Source organism: Daphnia pulex, chromosome 11, assembly GCF_021134715.1.
Source record: "Daphnia pulex isolate KAP4 chromosome 11, ASM2113471v1".
In the NCBI taxonomy this organism is placed as follows: domain Eukaryota; kingdom Metazoa; phylum Arthropoda; class Branchiopoda; order Diplostraca; family Daphniidae; genus Daphnia; species Daphnia pulex.
The window spans coordinates 2,269,389-2,291,784 of NC_060027.1; the positions used below are offsets into that span (position 1 = coordinate 2,269,389).

Consider the following 22,396-nt stretch of genomic DNA (forward strand, 5'->3'; position numbering starts at 1 on the left):
AACGTTTAAAAAAAAAGAGTGTATTAGTAACTTGTTTAGTAACTTAATGTAACTGGTGATGGAACGGTTCAAATTGTGGTTTTTTTTTATGCGGGAACCCCTCTCTCTCTTTAAGCTGCTAGTCTGGGAGTTTGATTTAAATTACACAACACATCGTTAATGGGCGACCACAAAGGAAACTGACTGGCGTCACTCCAGAGTGGTCCCTAAGGCAAAAGGCATTCTTGATTTCAGTTAAAGGGCTCTCTGAAATAGAGGTAAAAACAAATGCCAACCATTAGAAGAATGTAATCAAGAATTTTGGTCTCAAAAGAGAAAGTTCTTATTGCTTTTGTTTGTAATACCCGTGCTGATTAATGCTCGAAGTTCTCCCGCGGACGGCAGCTTGTCTACTACGAGTAAGGAAACTCTGTCCGACCGCAGTGGCGGCCGGAGCTGGTGCCATCGCTTGGTTTTGGACGGCATTGCCAGCCCCTAAACGCTGTTCCATGGCTTGACGTTGAAGTTGCATACCCTATCGGAATTCAGAATGAATTATAAAAACAGGGCCATGACCAAATAACCCAAAAGAGAAAAGCCAATGTCATTTACCAAATTGTAAAAGGCGGTGGTGACCAGTTGGTCTTCAGTTTCCCGGATGGCTTTGTGTCTCTCCGTTTCCATTTCCAGCCGCTCAATCAATCGATCCTTTTCTCTCAATTGATTTTGAAGGGCGGCCATTTCGGGCGAAACGGCTGTAGTGTTGTTTTTCGGATCCAGAGTTTTCAACACCATCTTGGCTTTCTCAATGTACCTCTTGTAACGTTCTTCCATGGCTTGCATCTCACTCTCTTTACGGTTCAGCGTTTCCAGTGACGCTTTTGTTCGCTCCACTAAAAAAAATAAAATTATATAAAATTGACAGAAGGATAAACAAACAAAAAACGAACGAAACAATCTAAAACATTTGACAATGATCGCTTTGCGTACTCTGTTCAGTTAGTTTGTGTTCCATCTTTTCGGCTTCCTGTTTCTTCTGCTGCAGCTCCCGTTCTAGACTTTTGATTCGAATCTTGAAAGCAGCCATGTCCTTCATATCCGACTGGCTGTCAGCTCCACTGCTGGAGACTGGAGAAGCGACACGATTGTTCTCCAATTGAATTTCCAGTTCCAGCACGCGCTTGGCCGATTTTCTAAACAAGGCGAGAAGGGCACGAAAGAAACAAAACAAAAGACCAAAAAAGATGAAATTCAGTACACCTGTTCAATGACTAAAACAAAACTACATAGCTAATTCCTCTACTAGTGCATTTTTTACCTGGATCGATTGGTCGAAGGCGGATGGGGACTGCATCATTCTAACCATTTCTCTCTTTCTCCTCAATCCCATTTCTTTTAAAGGCAAAAAACTACTTACTGAACAAAGTTTATTGAAATGTGTGGGCAAATCAACTACAAAAAAAAGATAGGACGAATATTTGTTTTGTTTTTTCGTTGCAAAAAAAATAACACAAGGCTGACGTAATAAGAAACTACATCTACAGATTTTGGGAGAGACACGATAGCATCGAGATAGAAAAAAAAAATATACTTGATTAGTAAATAGTGGGAGAAAAAAAAAAGGCCCCCCGTTTGTTCCCCTCATGGTTTTAGTAAAATAGTTCATTCACCACCCGCCTTCGACCAGAACAACATTTGTTTGTGCGTAAATTGGCAAATACATAGTATATAGTAATAATAGTACATTCACACTGGATAGCTAAATTAGTTAGATCTCTTCACACGCTACTTTTTTGTTTTGTTTTTTACTACGACAGAAATTGGTAAATTACCCGAGGGATCGTTCTACGATCCTGAAGGGTAATTGAAATTGTATAAGAAATAAATGTAGACGACGACCCTAAGGGTGTAGACCTACATTTATTCAGCTTTTTAAAGAACAAAAAGAGGGGGGTGTGCTGCCCTTTCCTCTTACCTGCACACGCCCTTTGCCATTCAGACTTATAGCTACAGATCCGTGTACAGGGTTTTAACCAAACACAATTACATGTTATCAAACATAATCAGAGAGAATTTCACACATAACTTCCAAATAACAGTTTGAGGGGGATACGAGAAAAAACCTGAGGACTTCAGGGTAAAAAAACTCTATCCCAAGGTAACATATCATGAAACACAGAAACATGAACATAATGGTTGCAGCAAAAAATAGTGCGCTTCTTCTTCTGGACAGCTCTGCCAACTGCCGTAACTTGAACACGTAATGGGGCCTTCTTACTTTCTCGCCAGTCTAGTTATTCTTGCTTCTAGAATAACCTCCAGCTTTCCGGCCACGAAAGGTTTGATTTCTACGCGTTTTTTCCAAAATTGAATGAATCATAATTAAATAAATGATGACACAGGGTGGGTATGGGTGGGAGACAGACCCTTAGGGTCGTCGTCTACATTTATTTCTTATACAATTTCAATTACCCTTCAGGATCGTAGAACGATCCCTCGGGTAATTTACCAATTGTACTGCGAAATGCATTTCGCCTAGACCCTAAGGGTGATTTTAAAGCCCAATGATGAATTTTTAATTTTGAACAAACATCGTTTGTGTCGACGCTCGATTGTAAAATCGATTGAACGTCGTTTCTTTTGACCAACTTCCGGCTCGCAAGATTGCCTCCACCGGTACGCCGTCACTGACCGCTTTCGAAGCGGCCGCTCCTCTTGTGGAATGCGCCCCAAAACACCGAGTGTTTATGCCGGCCTTTTGCAAGAACGATTTAATCCAGCGACTCACTGTACTGGCTGAGACCGGCCTATGGGGCGCGATGAGTGCAACAAATAGTTTTCCTTCGTCTGTCTCGCGTCTAAACTGATTCGTACGTTCCACAAATTCTTTAAGCGCCAAGACTGGACATAAAATCGGATCCGGATCATTTAATATTGAAAAGGACTGCAGCGGACCGTTCCGCTGTGCTTTCCGTAACCTATCTAATGAGAATACTACCCCTCTTTCTGAGAAGACGACGGATCGGTAACCAATTGCCGCTATCTCCGACGCTCGCATTAAGGTAGCTAACGCTATCATGGTGACCAATTTACTAGCTAAGACGCTCAGGGTAAGGTGTCGGTTTTCGCCCAACGAATTAATAAATTCTACAACTTGACTCGGGTCCCACATGTCGTTGTACTTGGGCTTGGGGGGATTCTTGTGATAGCAGCCTTTCATTAATCGGACGACAAGCGGATGCGCGCCTATCTGAACGCCTTCGATGGACCCCAGGGTCCTGGACAACATAGACCGGTGAATGTTGATTGCGCTATACGACTTGCCCGAGGCCAGCAAGTCGGTGAGGAACTGCAAAACCTCGGTTAAATCCGCCGACAAGGGATCCGTATCCCTTCGCACACACCAATGTGTCCAGTTCCGCCATGCGGAATCGTAAGTTGCGAGGGTGGTCGGTCGATTTCCGGCCACAAGAAGGTCGACCACGTTCGACGAAAAGCCTCTGTCACGCAACTGTCGCCGGACAGTCTCCAAACGGCCAAGTGAAGTGCGCTGGATGCTAATAACGGGTGCGGCTCGTTCAGTGCCGATGTCAGGAGGTCCGGCTCCTGCTGAAGAAGAAATACTACGTCGCACGCTAGCTCGAGTAGCACCGGGAACCAGGCCTGACCTGTCCATACGGGGCAAACGAAAACTACGTCAGCTTTCTCTCTTCTAATTTTTTCCAAACATTGAAAAATTAGCGCAAAAGGGGGAAAAAGATACCCCGAAAGGCCCTTCCAGTTAACTGAAAAGGCATTTGTGTTCAACGCTTGCGGTTGCGGCCGCCACGAAAAGAAAGAGGGGAGCTGCGCGTTCCAATGGGACGCAAAAAGGTCAACTTTTGATGGCCAGATCTTTTGAACGCGAGAAAAAACGGATGGATTTAATTTCCAATCGCTTGCATCCGGTCCGGCGCGAGACTCTTCGTCAGCAATTACATTCAGCTTGCCGCTCAAATGAACCGCTTCGATTGCAATATTCCGGCTCTCACACCAAGCTGTCAGAGTGGTTGATAATTGCGTCAACGCTTTGGACCTGGTACCCCCGCCGTGATTAATATAAGCCACTGCCGTGACGTTGTCTAAATAAATTTTTATCGCTATACTTTCCGATACCGCCGCGAATGATTGAATCGCGTATAACGCGCCTAACATCTCTAGTTCATTAATGTGCCTCTTGGTATCTTCCAAAGTCCATGAGCCCCTCGTCCTCACATTATTACAATACGCTCCCCAGCCTGTTAGAGAAGCGTCGGAGAAAATCTCCAGATCTGGCACGCTAGGAAAGAACAACTTTTCCCTTTTTAAGCCTAGATTGTTGGACCACCATTCTAAGTCGTCCCTGGTTTCCGCCGATAGCACGCATTCCGACTTCAAATTAAATCCCACTTTTCTAGCTTGCTTAATATAGAATGCCTGCATCCTCCTGAAATGAGACTGCGCAAAAGGTATCGTAGGTATGGCCCAAGTAAAGTTGCCCATTATCGACGCAATCTCTCGCAATGAAATTCTGCTCCTGGCAAGGGCCGCATCGCATTTGGCCTTAACGGTTGCAGCCTTGTCCGACGGCAGCGAAAAGGAAAGTTTTACCGAATTAATAACCAAGCCCAGATACTCTATTACTTGCGACGGTTCTACAATTGACTTCTCCCAATTGATCAAGAAACCCAGATTTTGTAATAATTCAACCACTTTATTTACATCGGCTTTGGTGCTATCTTTTGATGTATTAACTATTAATATATCATCCAGATACACGATGAGACGCATGCCCTGCCTTCTCAGAAAAGCCGCCACTACTTTTAGAATTTTCGTAAAATACCGCGGGGCCGGAGCTAAACCAAAAGCCAGACAAGTAAATTGAAAAATACGCCCCTTCCAGGTGAAACGCAAATATTTCTGGTGGGAGGGGTGCACAGGGACCGTAAGATAAGCATCTTTTAAATCCAACTTTGCTAGCCAGTCCCCTTCTCTCAAAATGAAGCGTGCGGAATCAAGATTTTCCATCTTAAAGTGTTCATACCGGATGAATACATTAAGTGGTTTAAGATTTACAATCGGGCGAAAACCGCCCGATTTTTTTGGAATAACAAATAGAGAACAGACAAACCCATCCTCCCCGCTATTCGAAATTTCTACAATGGCTTTCTTCTCAAGTAAATCTTTTACTTCCTGGTCGCAAACGCTTGCCATCTCTTTCGACATTGTTATCGGACGCGGAAGTTTAGTTTGATTCGGGGTTTCTACAAAATCTAGCTTAACCCCGTTTGACACGCTGTCTAGGACCCAACGATCGTCCGTAACAGTCTCCCACATTTTAGCAAAATGTAAAATACGCCCGCCCACATTTTCACACACAACAGTATTGCGTAAAATTTGAATGGGATCAGAAGGAGGGACGAAAACATACCTTTCACCTCCTCGAGTCCAAGCAGTTGCACCCGGCGGTCGTCCTCTTCCGACCCCACCACTCTGCCTCCCTTCAACGGGAAATTGGGCCGCTGCTTCTCTCCTTGGGCGCAACACCCGTTGAGATGGGCCTGGGTTCACTGCTACCTTTCTTCCACCTGCCTTAGCCCTCGCTCGAGCCGCCGATGAGCTTGCCAGTGTGGCGTCTTGAGACGCCTCCTTGAGCATCGTCTCTAAGAATTTGTCCGTGAAAAGGAGCTCAGTTGCCTCCTTTCCCGGTGCGAAAGCGTCAGGGTTTGACAATATGAAGTCATATGTCGGTTCCACCAATGTCACAACCGCTCGCCTTCTTCTTTGGGTGATGTGGTAGTACGCTCTACCCCACTGTTGTAAAACGGCCCGCACCGTATTCTTGGCTTGCGTCACCGTTTCTCCCTCTCCAAGAGCACACACTTTAGCGTATAAATCAAACAGAGGTGGGGCAACGTCCATTATTTTAAGCTGAGTCTGTATAAGCGCTTCCTCCGAAGCATTAACCCCTTTCAATCGATCTTTGTCTTTAGCATGCCTCAACATAAAGCCGTCGAGCTTAGGCGGTTTAATCGAGAAAGTCGGGTCCTCAAACTCGAGCTCAAATTTCTTTGAGATTGCTTTTGAATCGTCGGTTGACAGGCCAGTCGTTAGCCAAACCCTAATCTCGTCTGAAATCGCTGTTGGGATGAACGCCGTCACTTCCCCTGATTCACTGGCTGCTTTGGATGAGCCTGCCGTGGCTGCCGCGGCTGCCGCGCGCGTTGGTTTTAGAGCCTTCCCTTTCGACTTAGATCCGGCGGCAGGGGCTTGGGGAGTACGCTCCTTTGGTAGCCATGGACGGTCCACTAGCTTTGGACCCCCCTCGTCTAACTCTTCTTCCTCTTCGTCCTCTACTTCAAGATACTCGCCATCTTCTTCGTCTTCCTCCTGTCTGCTCTCCCGCTTCTCTCTTTCTTCCAAGTCTCTTAGCTTGCTAAAACGAACGTAGGCTTCTTCTTCGATCCTATCATCTAACGGAAACTCGGCGCCATTCCCCCGTTCCTTCGCACGCCCCCTTGGTCGATCCCCCACATCATTTTGATAAAACCGGTCTCCGTGAAAAAACTGATCACGCGGAGGAACGTCAAAAGCCGGTGGTGGAATCACGGGTGGAATATTAAACAATGGCGGTTGAGCGTCAAAGGAGGGAGCCCACTCTCGATAGTTTCGAAGAGGAGACCTTTCTCTATCTGGATAATCAAAGTGAACAAAACGGTCGCGTGGCTGACCATTCCAATCACGAGAACGATTTGCCCAATCTCTAGCTTCTTGTTCAGTACGAAAACCTACGGCCCGTGGGTCCATTCTCTGGTGCCTATGCCAACCATAAAAATCACTAGGGCCTGCCATTCTGAAATTCTGACTGCACTGTACGCGAGCTGAAATAAGTCTGAATGGCAAAGGGCGTGTGCAGGTAAGAGGAAAGGGCAGCACACCCCCCTCTTTTTGTTCTTTAAAAAGCTGAATAAATGTAGGTCTACACCCTTAGGGTCTAGGCGAAATGCATTTCGCAGTACAATTGCGATTGACTCTTGAATCGGGCAATAGTTTTCGCTACACAATTGAGTACGTTTGTTTTCCCTTCCGTTCTTTCACTTGCATATATAGTAGTATACTTTGGGAGAGAACAGAGGAGAAGAGATATATAGTGGTGGGGGAAGGGGATAAACTCGGTGAATAAATATTGACACAATTGCATATATAGAAAATCTAGCAGATTGGAGTTCTCTCTTTTGTTAGGATAATTAGGGTGGGAAGATCTTGGTGAGAAAGGCCAATTTCAATCTCTCTCTATTGTTTGTGACGAGATTGGAAACTGGCCTTGATGAGAACTTGTGTGTACGATATCTCGATATAGGACCCGAATATCACAGAGAAAGCAAGGGGGATTCTTCTTCTTTCCACATCTGTACTCGCGCACCGACCACACAGCTAGCGAACATTTTGGTTTTTTTTTTCTAAAAAATATTTCTGTTTTCTTTACGAGCACAACCCTGTTACCTGCTTTCGTTCTCAACCTTAATGAAAAGTCTCCATTCGCTTTACTACACACGATTCCTTGAGTAAATATTGCAAGAAAAAAAAATTCGGAATGTCTACTGATATGGCACGTATAAGTGGACGACTTTTGCAGTCGTTTTAATCGTGAAAAAATCTCTCAGGCCTCGTAGCTGCTAATCGACTTTGAGCGCCATACTTGTTGCGTTTAGTGGGAATTGAGTTAAGACACATGCAATGAGCAAACGGTATTTTTAAAAAAATACAGTAAGGAAGAATCTTTGTAGGTCGTGAGAATAGTGGTTGGTCTGTTTGTTTTTTTTTGGTCTCAAGGGCCGCAAAGGGAGAACATTGCGTTGGCGGCCGCTTTGAACATTTTACGCTTCTTGAGCGACTTTCCGAAACTCTTCCGCGAACACGTGTCGTCCGAATTGCGGTTGGCGGAAGAGCGCGGAGTCAGCAGAAGCGATTGGGATCGATCAAACGAGCGATCGGAGCTGGCGATCGTTTCGCTGATGATGGAGAAAGAAGAGACTGAAACGGATTCGCTATCAAACGAGGCTCTTCCGTCGTGGAAAGAGACGTCAATCTCGATGGAATCGTCGGGAGGCGAGCGCAGCAATCCCGCCCCACTGCCACCAATGTCTTTCTTGTAAGGTATGGGGTTGAAATCGATCATAATCCCGTCATCGAAATGGTGGCTGCTGCTGGGCGAATAACGGGGCGAAGAGGTCGACTCTTCGTAATGAATCGAATCCCCACCGCGGTAGCCGGAATCCGTCTCATCACGCGGGGACGAGTCCCGGGTGATGACTACGGCCTCGACCGGCGGCGGCGGTGGCTTGTGGGGCTGAGCTGGATGGAAGCTATTTCCGTTGACTTCCATTTTGGACAAGGCTGGATCACTTTCTCTTCGATGCGGTAGACTGGCGAGACGGAGGAGACTGTTGCGGCTGCTGCCTAGGCCGCCGCTGGTTAACGGTAGCGCCGTTTCTAATTGCCGGGTCTCGCTTTCGGAACTGCCCCACTTTCTGTCGGCTGAGAAAATCGTCTGGGAACTGGTGGGCGTGGGAGTAGTAGTAGTAGTAATGGGACCACCAAAAGCTATCGCTTTGTCGTAACCGTAACTGACTGAACGGCAATACACTCGAGATTGGACAGAACTCGACTGGGGAACGACTTGGGCGCAACTGGAGCTGTCGCTATTCAAAAACGCGTCTTTAAGGCGCTCCACGCGACTAACAGTGGCTTTCGATTCGACCGGGGCCGACTCGCTTGCCATTGGCGCGCCGGACGTGGTCACACGATTGCAAGAGCTCAGCTGAGAACAAGACGACGATCCGTGGAGAGATAAAGTTTGGGAACCATTGGTGATTGTGTTCTTAGCCATCAGTGAGCCAGCGAAAACGGGTTTGCTGGCCAATTTGGCCTTGATACTAGCCACGATACTGCCCGATGTCACCAAGGGCTTCATCTGACACTCTACTAAGGATTTTCGTGGCGGGCAGACCCGACATGTGCACCTGTTCTCGGCTTCTAGGCAAGTGATGCGTTCCAGGAGACTCGCGTTGACCGTCATCAGTACCTCCGCCTCGTCCTGGCCGCCATTCTTCTTCTCCTTCAGCAAACGGTTTTCGTGCTGCAGCCTCAACAGCTTCTCTCTGCAAATAAAAATGAAAAAGAAATGAATAAAAGAAATATGGAAATTACTAGGTGAAGTCCCGCATGAGAAAAGAAATGATGAAGAAATGAGGGAAAGTACTGGCTAGAAACTTGAAGCAATATCTTACTTAATGTCGGGCGGGATCATGTCGAGTGTGTCGACCCCTGTGGTGGAAGGCGAGCCGTCTTGAGGCATCATGGCCCCGTTGTTCAATTGCGTAAACTTGAATTCTTCATTTAGCTCAACAAGCTTGTCACGCTCCACGATCAAGCGCTATTGACCAAGAAGAAACGACATTAATTGCTGAGCAATTCAGCTGTGTGTACTGCACACATTTTTACCTCTTTTTCCAGAGTTAGGGCTTCGTTACGCTCCACGATGTTCTTGTGTTGCAGTTCAAACTTGTCTGCTCGCCGACGTTCTTCATCGAGCGCACTCTGGACTTCAGCTATTTGCTTCCTCTGCAATTCCAGTTGAGATTTCCAGGGCCCAAGCTTTTTCAACTCCTGGGCAAACCACACGTTGTGAAATGAATCGAAACCAAAAGGGAAATTTTTGAATGGGCGTAACTATATACCTCCTCCAATTCCATGTTTTGCTGAATGTATTGGCTGTTTTTCTCTTCGAGCTTGCGCAACTGGCGTTTAAGTTCGTTGCCTTCTTCCACTTTGCGGCGCATGCTATCAATGGTCGACTGGGCGTTTTCGAGTCGAGCCGATCTCTCGCGAAGAATGTCCACTTCGTCCTTTAGGCTACGGGTTTGTTCGGCAGCGCTCTGTAGATCGTCCTGTCGCATACGCAACCTCGCCAGCTCTTGCTCAAGAACTTCGTTACGAAGTCGGACCTCTTCCCGTGCTTTTTGATAATAAATAGAAAAGAGGACGCGAGTTAAATTCATACTTCCTTTCAATGTGAAATTGTCGGGCATTGATTTACCAGAATCCGATCTGAGAAGCTCTTCCGTCAGGCGGACAATCTCGCGTTTCTGCATCAATGCGGACGGATTGCCTCCGTCGGACCTGTCCAAACTCTCTAACGGCACACCACCTGATCGCAGCGACTCGACTTCAGATTGCAAGTGTTGGATCTCGTCTTGCAAAGTTGATATCTGTAATACGGTTACTATTTTGTCAGTCCCTGTTCACATCACATTACGGGACATGCAGCAATGGAGGGTACCTGTAAATTGAGCTGCTGACGTTCCTTGGCCAGTAGCTTCTTCTCTTCGTTGGCCGCTTCAAGTTGTGCCATCAGATTGTGAAATCCTGTGCCAGTGGTTTGGTTCGGGCTACGTCCGGCCATTACAGCCAACGAATCTGCGTTGGGAACTAAGGAACCTCCAGCCAGCTCGTCGATGCCAGGTAGCCCCTGGATAGCAGCCATAATTCCTCGCTGGACATCTTCTTCCATCTGCAGGATTGCCTGGATGAACTCTTCTTGGCGCTCACAGTGAACAGCACAGCCTAACACTAGCTGCAAAAGTCTGCACAGTTCCGCTTCGTCTTCATTTTCACCTGCACAACAAGTTTCAATGAATCCACAATCACGACGAGACATGAGAGACAACTGCCATCGAAACGGCGAATAAAGAGAAAGAAAGAAAAGTAGCGGCGTAGCAAAAAGGCTGGTCCGCAAACTTTCTCACTCTTTCCAAATGTGGTCGAGAGCTGGAGGAGGAGTTACGTCAACTTCTTCTCACATAGTGACAGCGATAAACAAATATAACAATAGCCATTGTCGTTTGGTAGCTCACCTATCTTGCTGACGTCTGGCATGGTGAAGCCAGATAAACGTTGCCCCAGATGGACCTCGTAATAGTCAACAAGTCGCTCCAATACTTTTTTCCAGTTGCTAACCTTGAGTGAGGAATTGAATTTAGAAAAAAAAAAAAGAAAAGAGTTAGCCAGGGAGTCGTTGAAACGTGTGTGCTATATGCTCAAGAGCGTGACGACGAATGGCGATCACAGTTTTGCCCATACTGCATTTTCCTTGACACAGGCACAATTGATAAATACAAGGGAAAGAAGTGCATAAGGAAAACTGGGGCTGGAGACAAGAAACTCAAAGTAGGTCTGCGGGAGTGCCCAAGTAGCTAGCTTCAATAGAACCAATCACATAGAGAAAGCTTAAGGGACCTTCGTTTAAAGATTTCCGATGCAACAAAGAACCTTTATGGCAATTTACCTTTAATATTTTGTTGGAAGTTACATTTTCCTTGATTTTTGAAAGCCAGGTATCATTGAACCATGGGGGATCACTACAAGGAATAATTGCAAGAAAAAAAAATTGGTCCAATTAAATGCTGATATAGCTCATTAACATTTTGTATAATAACCTACATTAAATTCAGGACTTTTGCTACAGTGACCCCATCACTCAAACTGGCAGCATCAGGCTGTGGTGATTCCAAATTGAACTTGTGAAGCTGCAAACATTGCAAAAAAAAGTTAATTAGATTGCGTCACCGAAGGTAACAAAGGCGTGTGACTTACCCATTGCAAGAGGTGATGAAGCTGCCATTGTGCAGCCATATTCTGCAGAAGCGATTCGGTAAACAGAAAAAAAAAGAACACAAATCCTAGCTGCTTTTCAAGCGATTAACCCTACAGTACTAATGTCAGAGAGAATCGCATTACTTCGACTAATATGTAAACAAAAACAAACAAAACAAAAGAAATTTTCAGATAAGTGTTAATCGAAACAACATGAAACGTCAGCCATGAAAGGCTTGGGCTTAAATGACAACAACGACGACGCTACAAGCTCCCTCTAACGGGGAAAAAAATGAAAGAAGAATTTGGTGTGTAACTTGTTGCTCTTCTTTTGGCCAGTTTGATGGTTAATATTTACGCTGTTTTTATTAATTAAATTATGCTTTATTTTTTTACAAACCGTTTATTTGATTTTCATATTTTTTTCTTAAATTAAAATATTATCGTAACTGGTACTTTTGAAGGAATGGCAATGTCTCACAGGATGATTGACAAATTGGAATTCCAAAGTCGTAAAAACGTGGTAAAAACTGAAAAAAAGAGATAATTTTAGATAAGCGATGGTAAAATAATTGAGATCAAAATGCGTAGTAGCCATGACCCACATGCCAATAATATGTTAGGATTTCAATGTTGACTATCCTTTGATAATTTCATCAGATGGGATCAAGTAATCAGCGTGTCACTCATCCACACTAGCGGCTGACGAATATGGAGATAGACTTGATGCTACACTAGACTTTCGACTAGATTGTTGAGATCTCGCAGACACCATGAGTAAATCTCCTTCACCAGCCATTGTGGCCTTGTCACCTACCCTCTTCTTTTTGTAGTATGAAAGAACCGAACTGAGAAGGCTAGTCCTTGCTGATGAAAGGCTTTGCATCTGATCACTAAAGAGGTTGAAATTTGCCTCCCTGACTTCCTTGAGTGAGGACAAAGATTTAATTCCATGCTTTTTCATTCTCCCTGTCACAGGCAGACCCTTGGGAAGCTCAATTTGAGTTGGCTCGTGCAGTCTCAAGCCACAGAAAGGAGTTCCATCTTTCACATGTTTCTTCATGATCTCCTTGCCCTCCAACTCTTTCAGCTTTATCTGATTTAGTGGCACTAGCTGAGGAGGTACTGCAGGCACTTTGGCTAATTCCACTTCCCACTCATACACCGGCCCAGGCTCTTCTGTTGATGACTTTACCAATGATTTAACCCCGGCCCATTCCACTTCCTTCAGCCTCTGAGTTGCAGTGACCGAGTCAGCAAAGATCTTTTTCAAGTCTGTTATAAATTTGTTGAAGACGTCGTCCTCTCCGTGGTAGCCGAAATCCAGAAGATCCTCACGAAATCGATACGGGATTTTACTTTCAGCGCCAATTGCAGCTCCTTCGGAATCCTCGGTTCTGCCCAGTAGAGCTTCGACAATCCGGGGACCGTGTCCGTCGAGAGGTGACCGGCTCAAGTGAACGGTTGCTACTGAATCCCCGCAAACCACGTACAGCACATGTTTGGACGCCAGGAGTGGCCTCTGACAACTGAACTGAACTCGATCCCCCTTGTTTCCGGTGCTGAAGGCCAACTGGATCGTGTTGACGCATTTCCCTTGGTTGAGATCCCAGTAACGTAGCTCCTGGTACGCATGAAAAAAATTGAAATACGTGCAAACAATGCATGTTTTCAAGTTAAACCTTCCAAAAGCGGTATTCTAACTCATGTTTTATTTATGTCAAGTATTTTTCTCACAGCTTGATCGGAGAGGCTCCACAGGAATTCCGATTGCTTTACCAAGCAAACGGCCGCTATGGTGGCGGCGTGTCCGCTCAGAACCATCCACGGCTTGGCCAAATGAGTAGGACTCCACAGACGGATGTTGCCGTCGGTACTGCCCGACACTATCAAACCCTTTTCGTCGTCGTAATCGAAGCACGTGACTCCCTGGTAATAAATTTTTTAAATGCGTCAGCCAACACCACACGTGCACATAACTAATATTGTTTCTTCCCCGAATTCCATTTTTTCTATTCGTGACAGTATATTCCCCTTTTTTCTTAAACTCGGCTTTACCGGGCTTGTACGGAGAGTGACGGACGGCAGTGTATCCATTCCTCCGGATTGGGGACGCAAGTGACGTATGACTAACGATGTGGTGGAGTTCTTGCTGCAAGAAATCACCCTCAACATCGTCCTCTTTAAGTCCACCTGCAGTATGGGGCTGTCGTGGCAGCCGGGCATAATTGTGAGCGTCACCATTCCCGCCTGCAGGTGCAACTCCTGTAATTGATTGAAACGGTAAATAAGAATGTAATGGGATCTCAAACAGACGTGTTCAAATTTGGCGCCCTACTCGCCAGTAGATGTGTTGAATTTCGTGATCAGCTTCCCGTTTCTTGAATAAAGAAGTTGAAGCTTTCAAGAATCGGAGCACGAAGACGTCGCCTTCATCATCGCCGACACCCAGTAAAGGTTCCGAACGGCCTGTTGTGACGGGCGCCATGTACGCCAGTGAAGTCGGAATATCTTTCATGCCATCCAGACGAAAGCGCTCGACAAAAGGAGTTACGACAGTGGTAAAAAAGTGCAGACATCGTCCTATTAGATTTGTTATTGTTATTTGGTTATTTATGACGTCAAAATTCAACAGGTACACCAAGTGTGACTACTCACCGCTTGATGCCACCACCAGTGAATTGAATTCGTCCATGTGAACGCAGTCGGTGATCCAGCCGCTCAGATGTACCTTCTTTTGGATTTCCAAACCAACAACAAAAATGGTAAGAAAAACTCTCATAATCTCTTCATTTTTTCGTCGAAAAGAAAAATGTTTTTCTTTAAGAGCCGCCGCTTTTTGTTAAAGGCAAAGTTTATTCGGGGCCGGCTCTCCGAGACTTTTGGGGAGGACCACCACTTGCGATGAACGATGAAAAAGGGGTGAAGTGTTTATACACCTAAGCTCCTCGAGACACGTATTGAATTGGAAAAGAAAAAAAAAAAACCTCGCATGATAGATATTATAAGCTTCTACTTTAGCTGGAACCTCGGCTTAACCCTATAGAGTCAATGTTTCAAGAGTTCGGTCCAGGTGTTCGCACTTTTTCCACCTTTTCATCTGAATAATAAGTCGGACCAAAAAAAAAAAAAAAGTAAAATAGCCGAGCGGTGATCAAGCGGAAGGATTGAAAATATTTTTGCGCCGTTCTTATTATTCGTTATCCCCCCTCTGTCCATTCCGAGTGGACGGTGCTATAGTTTGGTTGGAGAGAAATCATGACATTCTTTTCGCATGTTGAAAATGCAGAAGGCAAAGAATATAATAAAGGACGGAAGAAAATGGGGCCGTGGAATGCGCATTGTTATTCGAACGTTTTGAAGAAGTCGAATTCAAGAAGAAGAAGAAGAAGGAAAAGAACCTTTTGACTGGAACCGTCATTGTAGGAGATGGCTGTTGAAGGAGCAGCAGCAGCAGGAGCGTTTGGCCTGCTGTTGGCTGACGTTCCAGACGCTGCTGACGGGATGGATAATGGAGCCTTAATGCTGGCTACTGGAGCGGAGCTGAGACGAAGCGTGAAAGCCGCGGCCAGCTTCAAGGCCACGTCGTAGACGGCCACGCGCCCTTTGGCCGACACCATCACCAGCGAGACGGACTGCCGTTGTTGTCCACCGTCGGCATTCTTCTGGCTCACCATCATCATCCGCACAATGCTTTCCCTCTTTGTCGATTGTGGACATAAGTCAACGAAAATGAGAAGAAGAAAAAGTCAGAATGGGGCGAACAGAAAAATGTGAATCACAAGTCACAAAAAGGACTCAAGGATGGACTCTCTCTCTCAAAGTTAAAGAAAAACAACCTGCCAAATTGTGAAGCCGAGAAAAAAGGGGCCCAGGTATAGTCAGAATAGAGACCAAGAGTTGGTAAAAGAAGAAAATGGAAATTAATGGACTAGAAGAGCAAGATGGAATGGAAAGAAATTTGATCAGCTTCTAAAGATAAAATACCTTTAACGGGGTGCAGCAAGTGTAGGAGACGGGCTGCTGCTGCTGGTTGTCGGCCATCGTTGTTTGTGTGTGTGTGTGTAGTGTCCCCGACATGAGCCACCGTGTGTGCTGGATGGAAGGGCGAATAACAGACTGGTCGTTGCTGGGCAACGTAGCAAGACAAATGACCGCGTCGGACAACCGAAAAAAATATGTGAGCTTTTTTCTTTCTAAAAGGGACAAACAAAACACGCACATAGATGCACACACCACATTAGTTTTGTTTGTTTTTTTTTTCTTCTCCTTTTAGACAGACCGGTGTGGGAACCAAAACACAGTGGAGAGGCTGGAATCTTTCCGAGGACCCAAACAAAATGTGTCGAAATTCCCCCCTTGGATGTCGGACACACATTACTCAACTGGAGACAAATTCGATCGAATGTTTGAGGTATTTTTCATATTCCCTGCCCTCATATCTACAACAACAACATTTCAAATCTCTTTTGCTTTTTAATGGGGGGACAGAAATTCGTCGAATTTTCAATTGTACAAGAGAGAAGGAGGGGGCTATAGAACGTGCGGTGAATGCACTAAATAGCGCCGCCATTGCCGTTTCTCCACTCTCATCGATCAGGAACCCCCATCCGTCCGTCGAGTTTGCCTGGACACATTGACGATGGATGAAGAGAGCCTGACCAGAGTGAAATCCTCACGACCGGACGGCGGACCCGGAGACTTTGATACACACCGTGTGGGAAAAATGAAGAAGAAGAAGAAGAATAGATGGAGGGGCCACAACTTTCTCAGACGGGAAAAATGTTCCAGGGGCTGGGGGAGCCCAGGAGTAGCCAAAGCGTCGCGCTACGTGCTGCCGAGAAAGGCACGTCAGATTTCCTTCCATTTCAATAGCGAAAAATAAAGAATAAGAGGCGATGAAAAGAGACCAAAAACGTAATCACTTTTGATGTTATTTAGGTTTCTCTGCGGCTCGGCCTTTCTTTATGTACCTGGAAATGCCACCACCACCAACGAGGAAGAGGGATTTAGTTGAGCTTTTATGCTATCAAAGAGCTTAGCTCCGCACAATCGCCGATTGATTGAACGTCATCATTGTCACCTAATGGTCGACAATGAAAAGCAACAAGCTCCCAGCTACTCCTCCTAACCTTATCGCCGTGGTGTTACCGCTGTGCCTGCCCACCCTCCCCCCCCCCCCATCTCTTACTACCTTTTATTTCTACCTGGATGGACACGGACAATAAGGATGTTGTACACAAGGCCCCCGGGTACGCGGACACATCAACATCGATTTCACGCGAGCAATGAGTAAGTCAAAAATGAAATTGTCCTTTTTTTTGAATGATTTTATTTTATATCTGTTGTCGGCGGACAAAAGACGATTTCCAAAAAGGGCATCATCACCCAAAGTTAAAATCAGAAAATTCTAGAAGAAGATTATCTAAGAGAATCATTATAAAAAAATTCGGTGCGTACGTAGTTACCAACAGGGCAACAACATCAAAGTTGAAATAGTCAACGCCCTACTGTTTTATTTTGATTTTGCGGATGAATGAGAGAAAAGAAAAACGGGGAATGTTTCCGCGCTGTAGTAACTAGGATGTATCTACGTATATACCCAACAAAAGTACTACCAGGCGAAACACGGGATTTTTTTTTTTTACTTTTCTTCTCTTGTTTCCCAAAGTACAGAATGTGTCTACACTAAATCCCAACCGACACACACAATAAGTCAGCCCTTCTCCGTTTTTGCCCTTTTCATTCGTCAATGAGCGAAGCGACAGACGAAGCGAATAGAAAACTAAAGTGAATAGGGAAAAACGTCCTACGGTATATACACACACAGAGAGAATATAAAAATCCCAGGTATACACGTCGCTGAAAAGGATTTTTTCCGAGACCATTCAGCCTAAATAGCCGAGTTCAATGTATACAGCCAAAAGGAAGGATCACATTTTTTTTTTTTCAACTGTACTATATGGACTAAAAAAGAGCGTCTATATCTTGTGCGGGTACTTGGTTATCATTGTGTTGGACGTCCCCATAGACCCTTCCACGGTGCAGTTATAGAGCCGAGTCTATTTGGTCTGTGTGTGTTGTGTAGAGATTTTTATTTCATTCTTTAGCCCCCGAAATGATTTTCTATGGGGCCTGAACACGTTAAAAAAATGTCGTAGAGGCCTACTGAACTGGCCGATACCTGGCAGAAAAGTGTTCCAGGTGCGTTGAAGATGCTGCGACCCGTTTCAATTTTGTGTGGTCTTCTTCTTCCCAACTTTTTTCCTTCTATTTTCTATTTGTTGTTTTTTTGAGGAGAAGAAGGAAAGAAATAGAAAACGGAGGGCTAGAGTAAACACTTTGGCGTTCATCACGATAAGAAACGGAGTCTAAGAAAGAAAGAAAAGAGCGAGAGAGAAAGAAAACCTTATCGGGACTGAGCCATCTTTCTCATCCGCGATGCGGATGATCGCCTAAGCAGATAAAACCTCCTTAAACGCTGGTCTTTTCTTTCTTTCTCCCTTCATATTTTTTTTATTTTATTCTTCTTCTTTCTAAAAAAAGAAGGGAATAAAAGAAGAAAAATATATACGCAGTCGTGATGGGGGAATTCATCCATTCATTGCCCGTGTGGAATGATTACAACTATAGTAAAAATTCCGGGTCGTCTTATTAAACGTCATAAAAACATTTTCCAGATTTTTTACTTTTTCTTCTTGACTTTCTTTTTTTTTCCCTCTCCTTCGCTCCACCCCCACAGCATTCGGATAATGGTCGGGTTAAAATTAGAATCTCTCGCTCGTTATATACACTCGGATTAATTGAGTTGATTTTAAACCCTCTTTGAACCCCCCAATAATTGCCAACCAGCCCAGCAGCGGCCTGTTGTTTTTCTTACTCGAATCGACTTGGATGTGTCTAGTAGGCCTGGAACAATTTGGAAAACAGCTAGGAGAGAAATGACATGGTACACAACAGGTTGTGGGTGTTTTTTTAAATGGACCGCCGGCGCAATTACACGGGGCATGCCGCGTTGATTTCGAATATCTTTCTCCTCTTTAAATAAATGGATCTCTGAGTCTTCTTCTTGAGGAATGTGTTTTGTTTCTCTTTCCAAAAAATAGGTAGACTAGTCTTCTCCTCATCCATCTATCGGAAGGGGTCGAAGACGAGCCCCAGGGTGGGCCGGCCGGATGGCGGCTATCGGATTGCAGGTATATATCTAAGGCAAAGGCACACACGAAAAAATGAAATAAGGGGGGCGACTCTTTAAAATAAAAAGAAAGGAGGAAATCTATGTTTTTCGAGGGTGCCTGGAACGTACGCTGACCTTCTGTTTTTCAGCTGCCGTTTAGCTCCTCCTTCATCATCCAGCCGAAGATATAAAAAAAGGTGTACAGATGGGAGGGGGGTTGGTTGCTGCTGGCTGCTGTTGGAAGATGAAAAGGTTTTTTTTTTTCGGGGTAGGTAGGTAGGTATAAAACATAATCAGGAGCCCCAAATAGTAGATTGAATGCCTTATGTAGTTCAACCGTAATAATACTGGAAATGCGAGCTCTTTGAAATCAATGAACTCTCGACTTCTTCTTCTTCTTTTTTCTTCTTCTTTCATTCGTAACTGGGAGGAAAAAAGTTTTCTTTTTTTTTATTTTCCAAAAGTTTCTCAATGGTTCATCCTCATTCATCATCAAATGGATGGCAAAGCACGCGGCATTTTTTCTTTTTTTCTTTAACTCGGCTCCTATTCAAAACCCGAGCGAACATATCGCCAGCCATGCCTAACTCTCGCTCCTGGAGAGAAAACCCAACAACAGTCCATTGTGTCGTGTTTGTATATAGACTGGTGGGTAATAGTCGTTGGTCTTATAACATCTTTACTCGCCTAGAAGGAAAGATGATGATGTGGTGGTAATGACGTCGAAAAAAAAAAAGTTGGCTCTCTTTTGTTTCTTCCTTTTTTTTATTTTCTTTCATATAATATTTGTGTGTACACACACCCACGGAAAAGAAAGACATTCCAGTCTGAGGGAAATGATTGTTGATGTGATGATGATGGTGCGCCGCCGCTTGTTTTCAACAACACAGAAATATGTCGTACACTCGTCTATATTAGACATCCCGCCATTTCCCACGGCTCTATAAGTCATCAGTGTACATGTCTTGTGTGTGTGTGTGTGTGTGATGCTCCTTAGTCCAATCAAGGAGCCTCTTTTGGGTGTCTCTCTCTCAGCATCTTCTTTGAAGAAGAGCACGACAAACACAAAGTGTATAGCTGCGACTTCTTTACTCCCCACGAGTGTTGTAAAACTTCCTGGCGCTTCTTTTTTTGTTTTGAAATGTCAAACATCCCCCCCCCCCGCATTCCGGCGTGATCCGTCCGTGAAATGATGATGACTCTTATGAGAACTCAAACAAAAGACAAGAGTCTGATGGATCAATTTCCCATTCGCGAAAAAGGAAGAAAAACAAAATTCTTTTTTTTTTTACCGAGAAACCGGGTGTTATATTGTACACGCCATCCGGCCGGAGGAGGAGGAGGAGTGTGCGGTTTGGTACGTGATGTTTTTCCAACCGAATTGTGTGGGAGTTTTTTCTTTCGCCTCCCTCGGACTTTTGGGTGCAGCAGCAGTTCGTGCCGCTGTGTAAGCGTCTTGCATTATGAAACATGTTCAACTTGACTCGTTTTTCTTATTTTCGCCGACCGGAAATGAGCTGTGCGTGGTCCGCGCACTTTTCTCACCTTTCACAGCCATTGGGCGCTAGGTGTGTGTGTCTGTGTGTGTACAGTATCCTGGAATGTCCGTTTTTATTTTTCCAAAATGAAACAAAACCGACAAACTTATCTAAGAGGAATACACAACAGCAGAGAGTGGCTCTGTCTGCGTATCATCCACACATTTTTCTCTCATCCGGTCCCGAAAGAGGAGGTGAGGAGGGAAACAATCACAAAACGAGGGTCCCATCCGCACACAACAATTTTTATATTTGGCCTCCGACCGGATACATAGGCCACACAACACATTTGTTGGCTGGGAAGGAAAAAAAAATCGGATAGATAATTTATCCGGGGGAGGCCACACTCCGTTCCGTGTTGTTTGTGATGTTAAAAAGGGCAGACACACAAAAGAAGGAGGAGATGGCGTAGGCGGCGGGGGTAGTAGTACCTAGTAGACACGGGAATAAGAAAGAAGAAGATCGGGACACGTGAGAAAAAACGTTCCGCCGGACCGAGTCCGACCGGGACAAGAAAAGAAAAACCATCGAGAAGTTGGTGTCATTGGGCGATGCCGTCGAGCGTGAAGAACACGCCGATGTTGATGGCACGGCCTCCAAGAAAACGAGCCCCTCAGTAGCGCAGCGTTCAAAGAAAAAAAAACAGACAAAAATCTATTACGTGCACATTACAAGCGAGAAAATAGTGTACAATTCCGGCAGAGGGAAGAAATCCAGCAGAGCGGATCACACAAAACATTAAATTTTTGTTTTCCTGGAAAAAGATGAGACATTTTTTTTTTTTACTTTTGGTATGCGCAAGAGTCTTTTTTCTTATTGTTTAATTTTGATGTCGTAAACAAGGCAACCGGCAGGAGTTCTAGTGGGACTCTGTGTGACACACTGGGTGAACCCATGTGACGGGTGGCGAGTCTTATTGTCCACCATTTACCGTTTTTGTGTGTGGATGTCGTGCTTGTCCATCCCCTCCCTATCGGTATAGCGCGTGTATGTGTCCACAAAAGGGAGAGAAAGACCGTGCCGAAAAATAAAACTTTCTTCTTCCAGCCATCCAGCCATCCTTCCATCCACCTTTTGTGTCTGATAACAACTTGATATGTATATTGGGGGGTAGGGCAGATGTCGAAGCCAAAGCAGCAGCCAAACCCACCCCCGAAATGTCGTCGTCACCATCTGGTGGATTTATTTTTATTTTCCATTTCGGCCGGAGAGAAACACAATTTTTTTTTTGTCCGGAGGTGGGAGGAGGGGTCATATTTCCATATGATCAATTTATCCGTGGGTTTGATATTATTCAAACGGGAGTCGGATAGGGGGGGGGGGAATAAAATTGAGATGTGCGCTCCCGCACGCCTTCGAACTTTGATCGTTTGTTTTTTTCTTGTTGCGCCATTTGATTTGCCCCCGCCTCGGTCACGCGGGACACCCCAAAGTATACTCCCCCCCACCTCCGCCAATTCGTAGCTCCGTGTTTAGTTTTATTGGTTATTTTTTGTTTTTTTATTATTTGTTGTTGCTATTTTCTTACCTGCTTTATTTTGTGTGTGTGTGTGTCGTTATCGCGTGCTGATCGCGTCGGCACGATTTTTTCCCGGTTACGGCTCACCAGAGTTCTTTCTCCTCCACTCCATTTGTCGGTCGATTCATTCAAATTGGGGTCTCCCCCTTTTTCCTCCTACGCCATTCACGAAAAAAAAACTCTGCAGTCATGAAACAAAAAACTGGTCTCATCTTTCCCCCCTTCTTCTTTCAAAAATCCGCCGTCATCCGAGCGCAAATTTGTCGGATGGCATCGAATTTCTTTCCTCCCCCACTCCACGCAATTTTTTTTTTTTTTTTTCGTTTGAATCTGGCGCGCGCAATTCAATCTCGTCTCGATTTCCTATAGGTCGACCGAGGGGGCAAGGAGGTGGGCAGCACACACTCCCGCAACTCCTCTTTGTCGGTGGTCTTTATTTGAAATGGATTTTTTTAAAAAATTTCGAACAAAAGAGAAGAATAATCACAAAATCGGATTCGTTTAAAAGAA

The 22,396-nt window shown here is 45.0% G+C and overlaps 4 protein-coding genes across 8 annotated transcripts in view; 1 reads left to right on the top strand and 3 right to left on the bottom strand.

The window, feature by feature from the left end:
• Positions 1-12,396, bottom strand: LOC124207941 (protein Hook homolog 3-like). Of its 3 annotated transcripts, XM_046605592.1 has the most exons (14): positions 11,653-11,941; positions 11,500-11,585; positions 11,345-11,417; positions 10,914-11,016; positions 10,340-10,674; positions 10,097-10,268; positions 9,738-10,015; positions 9,502-9,666; positions 9,288-9,433; positions 9,021-9,158; positions 970-1,172; positions 592-872; positions 345-514; positions 1-246 (listed from the first exon to the last, which is right to left on the bottom strand). In XM_046605592.1, the coding sequence occupies exons 1-14, from the start codon at positions 11,689-11,691 to the stop codon at positions 231-233; spliced, it is 2,205 nt and encodes a 734-aa protein (XP_046461548.1). In that variant the 5' UTR covers positions 11,692-11,941; the 3' UTR covers positions 1-230. The 3 variants fall into 3 exon arrangements, with proteins under 3 accessions (XP_046461548.1, XP_046461547.1, XP_046461546.1); XM_046605591.1 differs by having other exon boundaries at positions 1-514; positions 11,653-11,926; XM_046605590.1 differs by lacking the exons at positions 1-246; positions 345-514; positions 592-872; positions 970-1,172 and adding an exon at positions 12,258-12,396 and having other exon boundaries at positions 7,410-9,158; positions 11,653-12,182.
• LOC124207945 lies at positions 1,390-7,015 on the bottom strand. Its single transcript, XM_046605598.1, has 2 exons — positions 5,429-7,015; positions 1,390-2,327 (listed from the first exon to the last, which is right to left on the bottom strand). The coding sequence occupies exons 1-2, from the start codon at positions 6,847-6,849 to the stop codon at positions 2,270-2,272; spliced, it is 1,479 nt and encodes a 492-aa protein (XP_046461554.1). The 5' UTR covers positions 6,850-7,015; the 3' UTR covers positions 1,390-2,269.
• Positions 12,335-15,737, bottom strand: LOC124207943. The gene is made up of 7 exons (XM_046605593.1): positions 15,640-15,737; positions 15,054-15,353; positions 14,311-14,386; positions 13,991-14,235; positions 13,711-13,917; positions 13,390-13,581; positions 12,335-13,276 (listed from the first exon to the last, which is right to left on the bottom strand). Exons 1-7 carry the CDS (start codon positions 15,730-15,732, stop codon positions 12,335-12,337), a joined length of 2,055 nt encoding a protein of 684 aa, XP_046461549.1. The 5' UTR covers positions 15,733-15,737.
• Positions 14,074-22,396, top strand: part of LOC124207944 — a 19,004-nt gene continuing 10,681 nt past the window's right edge. Inside the window, exons 1-5 of one of the 3 annotated variants that reach the window (XM_046605596.1) lie at positions 14,074-14,213; positions 14,288-14,417; positions 15,929-16,066; positions 16,144-16,498; positions 16,594-16,944. The gene's annotated coding sequence lies outside the window, so the exon portion shown is untranslated. Of the gene's footprint in view, positions 14,214-14,287; positions 14,418-15,693; positions 15,833-15,928; positions 16,067-16,143; positions 16,499-16,593; positions 16,945-22,396 lie in introns of those variants that run through there. The other 2 variants (XM_046605594.1, XM_046605597.1) reach the window with 2 other exon arrangements.